Source organism: Pleurodeles waltl, chromosome 2_2 (assembly GCF_031143425.1).
Source record: "Pleurodeles waltl isolate 20211129_DDA chromosome 2_2, aPleWal1.hap1.20221129, whole genome shotgun sequence".
NCBI lineage: Eukaryota > Metazoa > Chordata > Amphibia > Caudata > Salamandridae > Pleurodeles > Pleurodeles waltl.
In genome coordinates, this window is record NC_090439.1 from 1,128,516,928 (window position 1) to 1,128,536,224 (window position 19,297).

Below are 19,297 nucleotides of genomic sequence, written 5' to 3' on the forward strand. Positions count from 1 at the left end.
GTTTGCTCTCTGTACAGTCAGTTTCCTCGTAGACAAGGAGATGTAATGACCAACATATTCTGAACCACCCTGAGTTGCAAAACAAAAACCATCACAGTTCTTACCATGTTATGTTCTATTGAGTGCATTTGTATTACAGTTCTGGGATTTTCGCTGAATGGAGTCAAACTGGTCTCTTGGCATTGTATCTAGTCGTGTTTCCTTTTTAGATGCGGGTCACAGTGGATGGTGTTGGTATAGCTGGAGTAGATTTCTGTAGTATTTAGTGATGGAAGACATTGGCAGCAGCTATCTAGATACGGCTATGGATCTGTGTGGCCCTTATGTGCACTGATGAGTGTGCCTAAGACAACCCAAGTCATGTGACTGCCCTATCACTCAGTCCTGCTTTGTTGCTCACATCAGGTTGCATTGTGGTAGCTGTAGTGCTGTTTTTCCATTCGGATTAGTACCTTTTTGATGTGGCTGAAGCTGTTGACCACCACACTCGTTAAGCCGGGCACGTGCAATTGGCCACTTCCATCTGGGAGCAGCTTGATGTCCAACTTCTCCTGCCCATCTTTGCCCAGAAGATCCCTGAAAAGGATGAAAGGATAACAGAACAAAGGCACTGCCAACCGCCTCCAACACACATGCAGAAACACACCCGAGGTCAGTGTTGTCAAGAGACTCTATGTCGCATAGAACACCTTCAGTCAGTCTTGGTAATGTGCCCACTACCTGCACTGCGGACGCTCCTTTCCGGAACCTGGCACAGTTAAAAGGCAGCACACGCGTCTCTCGTGTTCAGGTTGGAAAGACCATCCCACTGTGCACTCCAGATGCTTTTGAGAGGCAGTGTGCTAGTCTCCCCTGCCCGCTCATCCAGTCTACCAAGCATCATTCCTACTAGGGAGGCTCTGCAGCACTGAGAATACCTATGCTAGAGTGTCCAGGGCCATTATGACCACCTTGCCTGCAGGGGTGATTGGAATCGCCGAAGACAATTCTGTCAGGGTGCCCAGGATCATTTTGACTACTTGTGTCTTCCCTGCTCACTTCTAAAGGGTTGCAAAAAGGACAGTTGATGGACGGAAGGTAGACCAAATCAAACATTCACCCCCAGTCACAGGTCTGGGTTTAATCCATCAGATTTTTTGCTCACCACGCCATTCCAGTTTGGACCCAGCCATATGCAAATCAGTCTTGACCCTGTTCCCCATGGGAACAGTCCAGCCCGAACTGCCAGGCCAGGTCCTCCCTGGACCAGAAACAAGCATACTGGGACCGGTTTCGGGGTATCACCCCTCTTCAGCCAGGCTAGCTTGAATCTGGTGGCATAGCAAGCACGGGACCCACGTCTGGGCATACCCTTCCCACTTGGGGCAACAAATGCAAAAAGAACAGTTGATGGACGGAATGTAGACCAAATCAAACATTCACCCCCAGTCACAGATCTGGTTTTAATCCATCAGTTTTTTGCTCACCACACCATTCCAGTTTGGACCCAGCCATATGCAAATCAGTCTTGACCCTGTTCCCCATGAAAGGGTTCATCAAGTGTAGAGAGAAAAAAAGTTCTCTTTGCTCAACCTTGCATCTCTAGCAACCAACAAAAGGCATTCTAGTACCATTGTTTATCTAATGATGCTGGAAGGTGTTTTGAGATCTATTGAGACATCACTCTCTGGATGGTCCCTTTAATATTACTGAGGCTGTTCATACCAGAGTGGCCAGGGCTATTCTGGCTATCTAGGTGTTGTCTAAGGGATCCCTAGGACTGAAGAGATGTCAAGTCTTCCCTTGATCAGTCAGCAGAACTTTGCATCCTAGGACTTGTATACTGTACTACACTGTACTTCAAGGGAGAGTCTCATTGACTTAGACCACAAGCCTAGATTGAAGTGCCACGCATGACACAGAGCCGCTTGACATTACTGAAGATGCTTGTGCCAGAGCGCTCATGTCAAGGGATGCTCTTCAGGCCTCACTGTAGTTGTGCAGCTCAGTGGGGATCCAATTCTTTGGAATTGTTTTACACTCTATACATCCAGTCGAAAGCAGGTCTAGCGGGTCAGGGAAAGGCTCTCTCCTTAAAAATGAGGATATATAGAAGTGTGATTACAAATAAAAGATCAACTATAAGAGGTTTAGGGCCACATGTACAAAGTTTTTTTAGAGGTCGCAAATGGTCAGATTCACAGAACTAGGCCGTTTGCGACCGCTAAAAAGCTTTTTGGGATGTACCAAGGCCAAAAGTGATTTGGTGACCTGCTACCGAATCGCAATTTGGCTTTACGATTCGTATTAGGAGGAGGCGTGTTTAGGGCGGCCCTTCCTAATACCGAATTGCAGTGGTATGTACAAATGTTTTGTGACCGAAATGCAGTTATGAAACTTTCACATTTGAACACCAATTTCAAACTGGTGGTATCCCATTTGCAAATAATGTTTCTTAAAAAATTAAAAGAAACTTTCCCTTTTCTTTTCTAAACACATCCTGTTTTCCTTTAAGGAAAATGGGCTGCATTGAAAAAATAAAAGATAGCATTCATTTAGAAGCACTCAGAGACATGGTGGTCTGCTGATGCCAGCAGGCCACCATCCCTGTGAGTTCTGCAAATCCCAATGGGTCGCAAAGCGAGACCTACCTCATGAATATTAATGAGGTAGGTCTATTTGCAACCCACTGGGATTGCATGACAGCTCGTCCCTCCTTCCTGCTATTAGCTCTATGTGATGACGCTCAGCGCTCTTCTAGACCTCATTCTGCCTCATCTTCTCACCATCTTGTTTTTTTGTGCTTGGGGTGGTCTTAGATCCCAGACTCCTACTCCTTCATCAACAGCTGCCTTCCGTATATCCACAGCTATGTACCTGATCACCTCGTTGTAGATCTCCACCATGCTCAGGGTGACCGAGTATTTCCAGAGACCAGCCCTGGCTTCCATCTCCTTGTAGAGGGCTTGAAGCGCTCGCTGGTTGATCCCAGGGTTTTCAGGCACTCCCTGCAGCAAGTGAAATCAAAACACATTTTGTGAGTCCACCTTGTAATAATGAATCCATGTATTCATATGAAATATTATGCTATAATGGAAAAATCCTGTGTGTCAGTAGAACCAATTACGGGGACGGGGTGTGCGCATTCCACGGTTGTTCAGTCCTCCAAACGATTCCCCTTTTCCATATAATCTAGAAATCAATAACGTATTCAAACTTAAACTTTTTTCGATCCATTCTCACACTCAAAGTAAATCCCTATTGTGGGTGGGACCAAGGTGGGGGAGGTGCCTACTGGATCACGGTTATGGCTGGCTTTTACCACTCAGCCAAGGCCTCTAGAGGACTTCGCTGCTTGCATTGGGGCCTACGGCGCCCCTGCTCCACCACTGAGAGAACACCACCAAAATTGGGGGAGGAGGGGAAAATAGTTTACCTGTGAAAAAAAAAGAAAATTCCTTTGCAGAGTTACAGTTGTATTCCTACATGCACAACTGTGCACTATGTACACCTGGGCCTTCAGATGTGCCACCATTAAGTGGCATGAGCAGTTCAAAGAAGGTTTTCAGAAATACACCTGGAAACCTGCACCTATTACAGGTGTCACAGGCATATCATGGAGAGCTTTGTAAACTCCAGTAGTTCAGATGTCTCCACGTGCAAAATCATAGTCATGTGGGTACAGAACTCTGAAGGTTCATTGTGCATACGGTCCAAGGTTCTTAGAAGTGTTGAGGGTCTTCATTTGTCCTCTATCTATCCAAGAACATGCCCCACTTACGGCCTTTTACAGCAGTGCCTGGCTGATTCCATACCACCTCAACATAACATAAGCCGATACAACCCCAAAAGGAATGTGAACTTGGACCTTTTTAATCTCTTTTGATTCCCAAAAGACAAGTGTCTAATAAGTGAAGTAGTTGGGCTGCTCCATGGGACACAAACTATGAACCTCTCACCCTGTCTCCATTTAAAAATAACTTATTCCCTTAAAATGATGACCCACTGGATGGCCTCCCTGTTTGTTAGGCCAATGTGGCGATCAACCTCAATACTGTTCTCCCTTGAGCTGATCTGCACCTAGGGAAGGTTGTAGCAGTGGAAAGAGATCATCGAGTCCATGTAGACTCTGACAACAACGTTTGCATCATCTTGGGGGCCTCAAAGATCCTAGGTTTGCATTAGATTATCTGTATTTTTATGCCTCATGTAAGACAACACCTATTTCAATTTTCTATCCACCAGTAGATGTTTCTGCTCTCCCAGAGAGCCCTGTCCTCTCACCTACCTCCATCGTGTAGGTCTTCCCCGAGCCCGTCTGTCCATAGGCAAAAATGCAGACATTGTAGCCGTTCATGCAGGACATGACCACAGGTTCAATTTCCAGGAACACCTAGGAATCAAGAGTTGAGTCAGCACTGATCTCCTCTTGAACATTCAATAAAAAGACAAACATGTTTTATTCAATGACTTTGATGATCAGCACACCACAGAATGATGCCCCTCACAAGAACAATGTGCCCACCACGAATGTCCACAGTGAAACATAGTATCATATCCTCCTCACTGCAGCCTGCTTCCTTTCACGGGTGTACCACTTGTACAGCGCAGCACTCGTATAGCTCCTAACATCAGCAGGCTTTGGAACGACTGGTCAGTAATGGAATGCCTTGTATGCTTTCATTCATTTGTCCGATGGTAGTTTTCCTAGTATATTTTCTGTTTCATTTAGATTTACCTCCTCTTCTGTTCCTTTACACATAATATAAATTACTCATTTTAGCCGCTTGGTAATATTTTAGGCATATTGTCTGTAGTAAGGTCTCTCGCTACCATCTCTGTGCTATGCCCTCCCTCGACCAAAGGTAAAAAAGCCTACACAAGTCTAGAATTTTAGCATTACATACATATAATAGCGGTGGTAGTCGGACCACCACTAAATGCTTTTGCTGTCTCAGGGTGATGTTTCTTCTACTACTAGGGACCACTAACCTTCATTCAGGGAATTTTTACTTGATGCTAAATAGTTAAAACTAGCTTAAAAAATAAAACAATAATTATTATCATGATATTAACAAAAATAATATTCATATTAATAATAATAAATAAAAGTTACGTCACAAAAACTGAGATTAGAAGGCATGTGTGCTGGTGGCAGCACACGTCAAAATGGCGTGTACAAGGGCTTGTGAGAGTGGGTGTATACTTCAAAAATGCTGCTGAGGATCCGTGCCAAAATGAAGAATCTTAAAATAACTCTTCTTACAAAAGTTACCCAAAACAAATCAGAAAACTAAATTATGATGTAAATGTATGTGGTTTCTAAAAAGTCACGCATATTAATGTATGTTCAGGGGGCATGGCCAAGATGGCGGCTGAGTTGGGCGCATTATGCTGAGTTCCGTACTGGTCCGCTGAATATCCTATATCATCTAACCGGACCCATGCAGCCCACGCTGCAATGTGAGTGGGGAGAAGTTCTTCGCCCGACGGAAGGGCTACTGAGTGATCCATGGTCACCGCCTGCTACCGCGACCTTCAGAGCAGTGAGGGCCCCGGTGCAACCTGTGAGGCCAGAGCCCGTGCCGTCCTGGTGGCAACGTGAGACGTGAGGGAAGATCGGCTGCAGACATCGCGGGCCTCTGCGGTGCTACAGCAGTAGCCTCGACTGCGGTGAGAGTGACTGCGACTTGAGACGGTGTGGCACGCTCGAGCTGTTTTTGGAGAGCTGGCTAATGGATACGGTTCTAAAAAATAAGATGCCGAAATTCTTCTCAGTGGAAAGGGTGCATCGAACACCTTCAACTACCGAGATCGTGACCTGATCTTACAGCTGTTTCACTCGAAAGGCCCTTTGCAATATGACTCCATAATAACTCCATAATTGCATTTCCTGACTTCACTACTGAAGTACAATGACGCCATAACCCCTATGGTGCCGTGAAACGAAAACTACGAGTGTTGTCTTTGAAATACACCTTACTATTCCCAACTTAACTGAAAATTATCCACGAGGGGGCCACTCACTTTTTCCCATCACCGGAGGATGCCTGGACTTGGCTTCATGCCAAGGGCCTACCAGAGAAGGCGGACCCGAAGCAGACCATTGAGGTGTGGCGGATGCCTCGTCATCGATGACGCCGGCAGATGGCGCACCGACCTGATCGTGCTCAGACAGCGAGGGACCAGATGAAGGTGGTGGAGGAGGTGGCACTTCTCAGCACAAACTTGTTTGCAAATCTAGATCATGGTTATTCCTCTGATGCTAGCTTGGTAGCTGGCAATTCGAAGGCATCATCAAATATCATGACCAGGGGCCCCGGACATAACACAAGACTGGCGGATGACCTATAATTTGATTCTGAATCCTTCTTTAGTGCTGCTGGGCGCTTTTGGTCGTGCCCTGCCCTACCTGGAGGTGTAATCCACCCAATGTGCCGAGCAGAGTTGGGCGCACAAGTCTGGCATGACTGTCCTATTTTTAGGCGGGCGGACAAGCATCCACTGAGTGCATATAGGGGTGCCACGCCCCTGGAGGATAACTGACTTGGTAGTAGCATATTCTAAAGAACAGTTTGCTTGTCTTTATTGTTGTTAATGTTTCTGCGGGGTGTTTAGGCTGGAGACCCTTAGTCTTAATGGAAAGGGGGGATGTTCAATTTCTAATGTTTATTTTATCTCATTTTTGTTATGTACACACTGCTTTTCCTCCATCCATTTGGACAAGCGGGACCGACATGACACAGTAAGGTCGGGATTCGAGGTCTCGAATACAGGGTATTACGACACGAGGTCTACAGACATGGGGTTGACGGCAGACAGCTGGGCTTCCTACTCTGGGGTGGGAAATGGAAGGGATACCTCATATACATGCACCACTACATGGGTGATCAGCTGACCTCTTCTACCCCTCACTATAAGTTCCTGATGTGGAACGTTCGTGGTATGGCCAACACCCCGAAACACTGTAAAATACAAGCCATTTACTCAAACGCAGCCATTTACCCGTAGCGATTTTACAAGAAACCCATGTCACGCAGTGCACCCTAACTGAGATGAAAATTAAATGGAGGGATCAGGTGTATGCTACCACCTCGTCTGGTTACGCTAAAGGAGTGTTAATATGGATCGCTCCGAGCGTACCGTACGTGGTAGAGGCCCACAAAACTGACACAGAGGGCTGATACATGATCCTGGAAGGTCAACTCGATGGCCTCCCACTGGTAATTGCAGGGATCTATGCCCCAAACCTGGGGCAACCGGCATGCTTTGACACTCTCACTCTTGCCATGCTGCGGGACCCCTGGGATTTAGGGGGGGTGATTACAACTGTGTGCCTGATATCCAACTTGCTAGATCCACCCAGTTATGCAGGGTGCAGCATGTCTCCGAGTCACACGTCATTTGCAGGAATGGACCACACAACATCGCCTATGCGATATCTGGCATCTACACAACCCTATGACACGAGAATATTCTTGTTACTCACCTGTTCATAATACCCACATGAGGTTACTCCTGTTTTTATGCAGCAAATCATTAAACGGGAGGGTCAGGGTCTTGAATACCTGGCACAAACTATCCCTGACCACTCACCGCTGATGTTCATGTTGGCTTGGGGCAGAGAACGAGCCGTGATACCCACATGGTGGCTCCAACTGGAGGCCCTGCTAGACTCTCCTTATAGGGATCCCTTGCTAATCTCATTGATACATTTTTTGCTCATAACCATGAGACGGCGTCATCTAGGGTGTTGGAATGGGAGGCACATAAGGTTATGGTACAGGGCCACTGCATGGGGGCGACTTGGGGGGTTCGAAGGGGATTGACTGCTGGCCTTCAAGACAATAAGCCAAGCTGATCACGTGGAGCGGTTGCGTACCCTGAGAGGGGAATATAGAGAATCGCAAACACGGTTGGGGAGGCATGATTACAGGCGAAGGTTGGCTATGACGGATGCTGAGGGAGACCGATCTGGCAGATTACTGGCGTGGCTAGTTAAAGAAGACGCTCAGAGACAGCCAATAGGTGCCATACGCTTACATGATGGCACAATAGTGATAACACAGGTGGCCATAAACACTGCTTTTTAAAGTATATTATCAATCACTGTATCAGGCTGCTCCTCCCCCTCAGGTGGACCGCATGCGTGCATATCTTGCCGGCCTGGCAATGCCCACGCTCCCGCTGATGGATAGGGAAGACTTAGAGGCCCCTATACAACCTGATTAAATTAAACTACCTATAAAACAAATTGCCAGAAACAAGACACCAGGCAAAGATGGTCTTCCCATTGAATATTATGCACAAAACGCAACCACACTAGCGCCCAAGCTCCTAGATGTGTTCAGTGGGTCAGTTACCCCGTACACTTAGAGGGACATTGATAGTGGTTCCACTTAAACCTGCTTGTGGCCCATTAGATGGTCAGTCATGTCGACGATTATCCCTATTGAATTTAGACTGTAAAATCCTGGGGAAAATTCTGGCCAAGAGGCTACTGCCTTATGATTCATAGACTGGAGCACACGGATCAGTTGGGCTTTATTCCTCGTCTTTTACATTCATTAATATCCAATGACTGCTCCGGCTAATGAAGGGAATGTGCGCAGTGTCCTTTTGACACAGAGAAGGCTTTTGATACCCTGGGGTGGGACCTTCTTGTAGCCAGGCTCACGCAGATGGGATGTAGGGCCATATGTACGAACACATTTTCCCATTGACACAGAATGGGGAAAACCCTTTGCTACACCTGGCCCTAAGTCCTGTATTCGTGAGCTGAACTATGACACTTTACGGCACTCCGAAGGCGAGAGTGCGCACAGGTATTACTATATTGGATGCCTTTACTATCCACAGGGGCACTAGGCATGGCTGCTCGATGTTGCCTCCTTTGTTTGCCCTGGCCATGAAACCTTTAGCAAGTGAACTGAGGCTCCAGGCCAGACTCAGGGGTGTGAAAGTTCATGGTGAATATCACGCGATTTCGCTATATGCGGACAATGCATTGGTGTTCATGCGTGATGCCCTCTCTACACTCCCACTCTTGATGGCTCTGATGGATGACTTTGGGGAGCTAACTGGCCTGCACGCCTGTATATTCCCACTGGCATCAGTGCCAGTTCCAGAAAGGGGGCTCCTCCCTGACTGTTGCTTAAAGTGGCGCCATGACACTTTTAAATACTTAGTGGTTCAAATTTATCACAACCCGAATGACTTAAAAGAACATATCGTAAGTCTCTCCCTATTTATGCTTCCCTCCCGCTGTCTTCGGCGGGACTAGTTGCAATATCGAAGATGATATTGCTGCCCCGGTCGTTATATCACTTTGCAGCACTACCATTATACCTACCTAAGACTTTTTTTAGGGAAGTGCATAGCCTACTAACAGAACTGATTTGTGGTAGGGGCAGAAGACAGGTGGCCTCGCAGGTATTACAGAAACCGTAATCGGAGGGTGGTCTGGATGCACCCAATTATGAATGGTATTACGCAGCAGCTCAGCTCCAATGGCCTATGTAGTAGCTTCGATCCGGTGATTGCCTTGAACTAGTAGATTCACGAAGTGCTAAATGGAATCCCCTTATGTACGTGGTTGGCATCACCTAAGCCCCAACACGTGGCAGAGGGCCAGCAGATGAAGGTGGCCCACCTATGCTGGGCGCGATATGTACTGCACTGTGGGGGTGAGATACCCTACTCTCCCTTCTTGACCCCACTTTCGCAGACACCGGGTTTGACTACAGTGATTTGCTGAGCAGTTATGACCACCTGGGAGTCAGCGGGCCTTGCTTCCCTGGAAGCTTTGTACAAAGAGGGCGCCTTTATGACATTCCTGATCTTAGGGATAATTATGATCTCCTGGTTCGTCATTTTTTTATGTATTACGTGATACAGCGACAGCTACTAGCATCATGGGGAGTGGCAGGTGGGGAGCATCCTTGCTTCTCGAGAGTACAAACTCTGCTCACACAAGGGGGTACCAGATATGCCATCACCAACATTTACTTGGCTATGCAATGCACAGAATTCAAAGAGCTCACGCAAGCACAGGAGAGATGGGATATGATGTTGGCTGCTCCATTGACTGATGGACAGTGGACCCAAGCAGCGCGCCAGATAAGAGAGATGTCTCGTAATATGCAATATTCAATTACCTCTATTAGACCTATCGATCCCCACACAGGATAATCCGAATGTTCCTGGGGGCGAACGCAGCGTGCACCGATGTGCCAATATGGGGGCAAGCTTTTTTCATATGGTCTGGTACTGTCAACCACTCCAGCATACTTGGACCCAGATAGTGATCATTACGAGCAAAATTACTGATCACCCATTGGTACCCACTCCGGGATCATGTCTACTAGGAGTGCGTATGAGAACGCCAATAGACAAGCACATACGCAAATTTATCAACTTAGCTTTTGAAATTTCAAATAGTGATGAACTGGAAGGCACCAGCTGCCCCTTTTGTGAGAGAATGCTTGAAACTGCTTTTGATGTGGGCACGAGCTGAAGCTGATTACTACATAAAACTGAAACTACAGGGTGTGCCAATCAAGGGAGGGGAATGTTGAATATTTTTGTGTTGAAGGTGGAGACCAAGAACCACGAACGCCCCCCCTGAACCTGGCTCTGGTGGAAGGTAGACACCTTAGCTTATTGCTGGGCACTTTCCCACACGGATCCTCAGGACTGGCCTGAGGTGTTTGACAGCCGTGCAATACTCTGGAGAGATCTATATTTCTAAACCACTTAGTGGGACTGTACTGGGACATGTATGTGTGTTCTGTTGTCACGCCCCTCCTGTTTAACCAGCGTGTCGCAGACGGTTCGGTCCCATGCTTGTCCAATATAATGTTATACTGTATGTATCATTGAGGAAAATGTTTTTTGTTTCTTTTTTGTTTCTTAATTCTGTATTTCCTTTGCCTATGTTCTTGGGCTCTCCATGAGTCAGATATCCCCTATTTACTTATGGTTTGTAAATGATACAATAATCCTGTCATGTGATGTTATATATGGTGCATATGTGATTCATGTCTTATTTCAGTCTTTCTAAAAAGTCAATATATATATAAAAAAAAAAAAATGCACGTTCACTAAATAACATTTTTTGTATTTTAATGTAGACTATATTTGATTAGCCTAAGGTTGGATTAGCCCCAATATCCAACATTCTTTGTATTTAACATATTAATATATATTTAATATGTAATAAACGTACCTTTGTTTTATTTGTCTTCTAAACTGTATTGCAAATCGTGGCCATTATTCTTTCAAAAATAAGATTTATTATATATTATTTTATGCAAAGTTCAAACCTACTGCACTTTTTTACAAATCGTACTTAATATTTAAAATTATAAATGTGTCCTTTCCCTTCTTTGCCCTTCTAGCTGTATTGCACATGTTCATGACTTTTTATTTAATCCAGTTCCAATTGTAGGTAAATTCTACTTCCATTTTGTAAGGCAGGATTGTAATCACTGTATTAATTAAAGACAATAAATGTGGCTCTCCTTTTTTACCTTCAAACTATGTCGACTTATACGTGAAATAATTAGGCAATGCGGCAACGGCTGAAAAAATCGAGAAACTGCATTGCAAAACTGGAATCAAAGTATGCATCGCTGTATTTACTAAGCGCTGCATGCTGATCAGTGGCGTAACCAAACTTGAGGGGGGTCCCCCTGCGAAGTGCATGAAGGGGTCGCCCCCGCACCCAGTGAGGAGCTCTCAGCCTCTCCGGCCAGGGGCCTGCCACCTGTGCACAGTGTAGGCTGTGCTGAGGGGACCTTCTGGAGCTCGAGACCACCCCGCACTGCAGGGGCTGCAGGGGCTGCAGGGGCCAATGTTACGCCACGGACACTGATGATGTCATTGGCTGCACTCGATGCCATGTTAGTGCGATAGGAAAGTACAGTAGAATCAGTGCTTAATTTGTGTTGGTGGTTTCCGGTGCTGGGCACCGGCACTTACTTTTGAGGGCCGGCACTTATTCTTCTGCCTCAAGTATTTACTGTGAGCAAAAGACACATAGGAAAGATGGAGGAAGAGAAAAACGAAAAAGTGTCACAAAGAAAGGAAGCAAAAAGCTGCAAGAGTGAGCTGAAGGGGCAGGGAGTGTCTGTAAATGGATTAAAGAGGCCCAAAATAGCTTCAGGATTACTCTGCCTCAGTATTCTGGGCTCGCACATTTAATTGCAGAAGCCACGTGTTTAAGAGGAGGGCTTGGGGCACCGGCACGTTTTTATTTACAAATTAAGCACTGAGTAGAATGCCAGAAAGACGAGTGAGCTGCCACACCCGCAGTACGAATTTCACCTGCCCAAGGGGAAGCCGCGTAAAATGTGTACTTTTTTGGGAAATAGCATGCTACACATGGAAATATATAATATTCAGCTTGCCCACTGTGTGTGCCCAGCTTTATTTGACACTAGAATTACACTCAAAGTCAGGCTGTGCTGTTTTAGTTGAGGTGACCTTTGCACTGCGCCCTGTTCCGCATGACGTCTGAAGTATTCGCTCTTTCCATACATTGCATAATATTTTTGTATCTAACACCTTTAAAAACACTAAATACATTTAAAAATAATGCATGGAATCCTAGAAGTTTTGTGCTTTTCCAGTCTGCTTCAGTGCAAACATCGTTTTGGAAGCAAAACTTGATTGATGCTTTAATTTGGGGTTACTTTGCTTCGCAGAAGACCCCTTTGTATTAAAGCAATGTCTGCACTGAAGTTTAGTAAATCTGTGCTTGCATATCCAAGTTACCTTACTCACAGAAACAAGTCTTCTTTGGCCTTGTATTTAATGTATTACATTGAAAATCACAAATGTTAATTTTTAGTTAAGGTGGTGTTAAAATTAAGTTTGGTATTTTAGTAATCAACATTTTTTGTAGAGATTTACCTTTTGGGGGTTTTCGTTTTATGTAATTTTACTTCACAGTTACTCATAGCAGAATGTTTGAGAATCTGCCGTACTGTTCGCAGTTTCCCCTAATCAGCGACCGTGCAGAAGACCAGTTTTTGGAATAAAGTTGTAGTGAAACGAATTTCCTAGGTTAGGCACAGTGAGGAGTTAACTGAGTCTGCAGGGGCGAGAGATGTCTCAAAGGAGAGTTTAAAGGCTGGAAAGAGAGATCATGGAAGGCTCTCACAGGGCAGGTGGGGCTGGTTCACCTATCTGACAGTAGTCCTATCTTGGTAGTGTGGTGAGAGGACAGTGTTGCGGGGACAGACCCATGTACACTATTTACAATCAGCTTCTAGGCGGTAGCTCTCCGCCTTTCCCTTCTCCAGGAGGAAGCAGCCATCACAACATGAAGGCACAATCAGTTATTTCACTCACCTCCTCCTGCGTCACGTGGGGCAGAAACACTTTGTCCAGGTCAAAAGCGCGCTCTTTTCCTTTGTAGAACACGCCCACTTTGGTGTCGTCGCTGAGGTCCGTGGTCACCGTCGTGGCAGTGGTACCCTCCGTCCGATCTGCCTCGGTTAAGGGCTTTATTCGGCACAGCACCCGGATGTTTCCTGGTTGACAGAAGCGAGGCCCAGTTAGGAACAAGACTAGCGCTATATCTGAATACCTGGCATGAAGATGTGGGCCTTGGATCATAAGAGGAGCCTGCTGTGTCACACCTCGCTCTGCAAGTCAAGACCAATGGTTCCCAACCTTTTGACTTCTGTGGACCCCCACTTTATCATTACTTCCACCCGGGGACCCCCACTGAATAATTATTGGAATCTGGGAACCCCCCGTCCCCCCACTGAGTCATTACTGAAAGCTGGGGACCTAATCTGTTAATTTTATTTAATTTTCTAAGCAGTCGTGGACCCCCTGAGAAGACTTGGTGGACCCCCAGGGGTTCCTGGACCACAGGTTGGGAACCACTGCTCTAGACTATCTAGCAGCACCAGAAGTGGACTGCACTGTCACAGCTGGCGCTGTAAGAAAAGACTTTACCTCATGGCATCATAAGTAGAACTTTCCGTGACACTTCTCACTTTGTGGGTTCATATTCTACCCATAGCATCACAAGTGCAACCTTCTGTGACACTATTCACTCTGTCAGCTTATACTAGCATCATGAGGGAAACTTTTTGTGTGATATCTCGCTTTGTGGCATCATAGGTGGAACAGTCTGCGTCACACCTTCCTCTGTGGCATCATATGCGGAACAGTCTGTGTCATACCTTCTACTGTGGCATAATAAGTGGAACAGTCTGTGTCACACCTTCCTCTGTGGCATCGTAAGTGGAACAGTCTGTGTCACATCTCGCTCTGTGGCATCATAAATGGAACAGTCTGTGTCTCACCTTCCAGTGTGGCATCATAAGTGGAACAGTCTGTGCCACACCTTCTTCTGTGGCATCATAAGTGGACCAGTCTGTGTCACACCTTTCTCTGTGGCATCATAAGTGGAACAGTCTGTGTCACACCTTCTTCTGTGGCATCATAAGTAGACCAGTTTGTGCCACAACTTCTTCTGTGGCATCATAAGTGGAACAGTCTGTGTCACATCTTTCTCTGTGGCATTATAAGTGGAACAGACTGTGTCTCACCTTCCTCTGTGGCATTATAAGTGGAAAAGTCTGTGTCACATCTTGCTCTGTCGCATCATAAGTGGAACTGACTGTGTCTCACCTTCCTCTGTGGCATCATAAGTGGAACAGTCTGTGCCACACCTTTTTCTGTGATGTCATAAGTGGACCAGTCTGTGTCACACCTTTCTCTGTGGCATCATAAGTGGACCAGTCTGTGTCACACCTTTCTCTGTGGCATCATAAGTGGAACAGTCTGTGTCACACCTTCTACTGTGGCATCATAAATGGAACAGTCTGTGTCACACCTTCTTCTGTGATATCATAAGTGGACCAGTCTGTGTCACACCTTTCTCTGTGGCATCGTAAGTGGAACAGTCTGTGTCACACCTTCTACTGTGGCATAATAAGTGGGACAGTCTGTGTCATACCATCCTCTGTGGCATCATATATGGAACAGTCTGTGTCACACCTTCTTCTGTGATATCATAAGTGGACCAGTCTTTGTCAGACCGTTCTCTGTGGCATCATAAGTGGACCAGTATGTGTCACATCTCGCTCTGTGGCATCACAAGTGGCATCTTGTTCTACGGAAGCATAACTGCAACCATCTGTGTCCCATCTCCCTCTTTAGTGAAGCATTCAGGGTCACATCTCACTCTGTGGGTGTAGACTGTACCTCGTGCCATCATAAGTGAAACCTTCAGTGTCACATCTCACTGTGAGTGTAGACTGTACCTCGTGCCATCGTAAGTGAAGCATTCAGGGTCACACACACATCTCACTCCTGGAGCACAGACTCCACCTTCAGACTGCTGTCCCACATGAATTAGACATCTGACCTTAGATATGAGTAAACAGGGAAGAACCATCTTTCATTGGGCCAAATGAATGGAGGTGGGATATCTACCAGGTCGCGGGACATTTGCAGTGCTTTGGGTAAGATCTTTATGTAAAACTACAAACTGATTAATTCTGTATCTTCACTAACTTCATAATGCACCCTTAACCCAACCTGCTGCCTTGCTACCTTTTGGGATTCAATGCATATTCCACGATCCATTTCCGGAAACAGACCACACGAGCCCTTATCCTGCCTCAACAGTGGTTCACCAGCAGCTGTGACGTAGCACGCAGGAGACTGTGCATCCATTGGTTCTTTGGAGCCATTCCTAGGCCGTGATTGGTTATTGAGCTGTGATCTGGCATAGAGGAGACAAGCCACAGATAAGCGTGCCACTTTAAGGAATGGTCACAAGTGCATTGTGCTGTTTTGTGCTGAAACAGATTCCCGGCTACCTTTCAATAGAGCCTTTTTCTATACTTATTTAGGGCAATCAAGTGCCCTCATTACCTCATTTTCTGTGAGAAAAACAGCCACAACTTTTTAAACCACTCATCCTAATTCGAGTCTTTAATTCCTATTAATGGTCTATTCACTTGTTTCCACACGTTGTGTCCAAAAGTGAGCACCACATTCTACAACACAGGGGATAGATGATCTCTCTTCTCATCCTTCCCCTGCCTCTGTTATAGACAGGGTAATGAAAGTGAAATGACAGTAATATCTGACGCCATGTTGATTAATTTATCACCATTTTGCTTCTCTGTGTTGTGTGCAGCCTGAACTGCTTTCTCACCAATCATGTACTGAGCCCCACTCTTTTGCTTGGCAGTGCTAAGCAAGGACTCCCAAGTGACTAGCTCAGAGTCTAGAAGTTTACATTTCTTGTATCTATTCAAGGTCCTTTTTGGGACGTGTTGTGACGTGTTGTAATCTGTCTGTGGGCTTTTAACCAGGCCCATCACTCTCACTCGTTCATGTGGTTACCTTTCAAAAATCCTTTGTTATCATTGGTAAATACTTTATGTTTGTCCCTCCTTAGGGTGGTTTTGTTACCGCCTTGGCCATCGACCCTGTTACATGGATAATTCCACTTTTGCCGATACATTTGACTTTGAGCGAACTTCTTTTTACTTTTATGTCTCTCTTTCGCGCTCATGCTCATGGCAGCCGTGGCGCTTTGAATCCACGTGCTTATGTTAACTGTTTAACTTTTAATTTTCAATTTATATGGCAAGAAAAGTCCAGTTAGGAATTTACAACGCTAATAGCTCTAACTTGAGCAAACGCGAGACTCATTGCACTGCAAATGCTTGTTTTATTCCTCTCGTGAGAAAGATGTGCACCTGCTACCTGAGTTCTGGTTTCTGTCGCATGTATTCTCACTTGAAGCATGTATTAAGGAAACCCATAAAAATTCATGTCATTTGGGCATGGGTTACAGTTAGATGCTCGCTGCTAATAGCGCCCACATGCAGCCGTTTGGAATAGAGATATTGCACTTTGGTTCTTCTGCTGAATAAGCAGGAAAGCTCACACCTCTGCAGCTCCCTTAGACCATTCCTGTAGGACAAAGCGGGAGCACTCTGGTCTCACACCCAGATGGTTATATATTATATCATATTATATCATGTCACGTCATGTCATGTTATTTAAGTCATGCCATCTAGTATGATGGCATAAAGTCATCTCACCTTTCAGCTCCACCAGCTGGTCATGATATTTCTTCCTCAGGAGCACTTCCCGCTGATACTTTTGCAGCAGGTCCTTATTCGCATGTGATACTTCAGTCACCGCTGAGCAGATCTAGAAAAGAACAATTTTAGGATTGGATACATTGAATTCAGAGCGTGCACTATTGAAGAAACTTCAGAAGGAGCACCTTGTGTGCTATGAGCAGGTCCAGCCACGTCAATCCTGCCCTGAAGGAAATGCATCAGCTCCCCCTGCAAACCCGCATTATTCCCAGGAATAGATGCATCACACACGAGGCCACTGGAAACCTGCATATGCGATTGAGAAAATAAACACCTGGGGCAGAGGGCATCATACAACGAGCCAGGACAGCGACAGACATAAAAGCTGCAGGAAAGAAAAAGCCAAAAAAGGTCTTCTCCATCTACACTCTCTCAGTCTTGAATAAAACTGGCCCAACTCTCTACAGTTCCAAAGGGATCTGAAAACCACCTCTTCAGCAAACAGTATATTTTGGAATGATGAGCACCAGAGATGAACAATCTACCACCCATGGGCATTGTACCTCATGTAGACTATACTGAACCTTAGTCGTCCACCCTCAGCTCCTGCTTGATAAGAGCTTTACCAACACCCACATATACATTAAAGTAGCTCAATGTTTCTGCTGAAGCAGAATTGCATGGTCCACGCAGATTCCAAGCACATCATTATGTTATTTTATCAGATTAATCCCAGAAAGATTATCATATTAGAGAAACCGTATAATGTCAAAAGCTTGCATTAGTTATCAGGTGCCTGATTCTAGGGGAACATTTCTTTACACTTCTCCAATGCCACACATTCCAAAGGAGACCATCAGCATCAAGCAGTCTGAAGTCAGAAGCACCTTGATAGCCCCGGAATCACCAGTGGTGGTGGTTCAAAGAGAAGGGATCTGGGTTCTTTGGTGAGCATTAAACATCCTGAAAGCTGCTAGATTCATTGCTTATGATTTCATATTTTTGTTACCCTCCTCCTGGACTCCTTACCTCCTCACAGGTCCTGGGGTACCTTATGTTACAAGTTATTTTTGGAGCTCTCTCACCTGCCTCCTGGCCTCCTTGATGGCGGCTTCGTAGAACTCGGAGAAGTTCTTGACCTGGCTCCGCAGGCTGTTGTAGTTGGTCTTCATGGTCTTGACAAAAGGCTGCAGAGTGGACAAGCGCCGCTGAACACCTTGGAGACACCAACGGCAAAGGATAGAGGTCAGCAGCGTCTCCTTCACAGCACAGGCAACCTCTGCACGGATGAGCGATTACACACCTATGCACCTGTCCTCTGACTTGCCGTACCACCCCTGAGGTGGTGGAGTATTCATGTACCTGTACACTTGTCCTCTGACTTGCCGTACCACCCCTGAGGTGGTGGAGTATTCATGTACCTGTACACTTGTCCTCTGACTTGCCGTACCACCCCTGAGGTGGTGGAGTATTCATGTACCCGTGCACCTGTCCTCTGACTTGCCGTACCACCCCTGAGGTGGTAGAGTATTCATATACCTGTACACTTGTCCTGTAACTTGCTATACCACCCCTGAGGTGGTGGAGTATTCATGTACCTGTACACTTGTCCTGTGGCTTGCATTACCACCCCTGAGGTGGTGGAGTATTCATGTACCTGTACACTTGTCCTGTGGCTTGCATTACCACCCCTGAGGTGGTGGAGTATTCATATACCTGTACACTTGTCCTGTGACTTGCTATACCACCCCTGAGGTGGTGGAGTATTCATATACCTGTACACTTGTCCTGTAACTTGCTATACCACCCGTGAGGTGGTGGAGTATTCATATACCTGTACACTTGTCCTGTGACTTGCATTACCACCCCCGGGTGGTGAAGTATTCATGTACCTGTGCACTTATACTGTGATTTATTTTTTCCTCCCCCCAAGTGATGCAAGAGCATTCACATACCGGTGAACCTGCCATGACTTTGCCTACCATTGACCAAGTATAAGAATATTCATACTCCTGTCCTAGGACTTGAGCCATCTTCTGAATGACACACCTGTGCACTTCTTTTAAGATTCATACTACTACACTCAAGGTAAAAGAGGACTCCCACCTGTTCACCTGCCCTAGGGCCCGCCATACCATCCACTGGGTGCAGAAGGGTTCAAACACATATGGGCATCTGTCCTGGGACCTCATTACGATTTGTGTGTACATGTTCTGGAGCTTGCATTA

At 45.9% G+C, this 19,297-nt stretch overlaps 1 protein-coding gene across 1 annotated transcript in view; it reads right to left on the reverse strand.

The window, feature by feature from the left end:
- The window catches only part of KIFC2 (kinesin family member C2), a 145,136-nt gene that overhangs the window by 14,594 nt on the left and 111,245 nt on the right, over positions 1-19,297 (reverse strand). Inside the window, exons 11-16 of the mRNA XM_069220992.1 lie at positions 18,155-18,285; positions 17,067-17,178; positions 13,336-13,517; positions 4,268-4,372; positions 2,857-2,987; positions 453-576 (exon numbers count right to left, since the gene is read on the reverse strand). Of these exons, the coding sequence (XP_069077093.1) occupies positions 453-576; positions 2,857-2,987; positions 4,268-4,372; positions 13,336-13,517; positions 17,067-17,178; positions 18,155-18,285 (785 nt within the window). The remainder of the gene's footprint in view (positions 1-452; positions 577-2,856; positions 2,988-4,267; positions 4,373-13,335; positions 13,518-17,066; positions 17,179-18,154; positions 18,286-19,297) is intronic.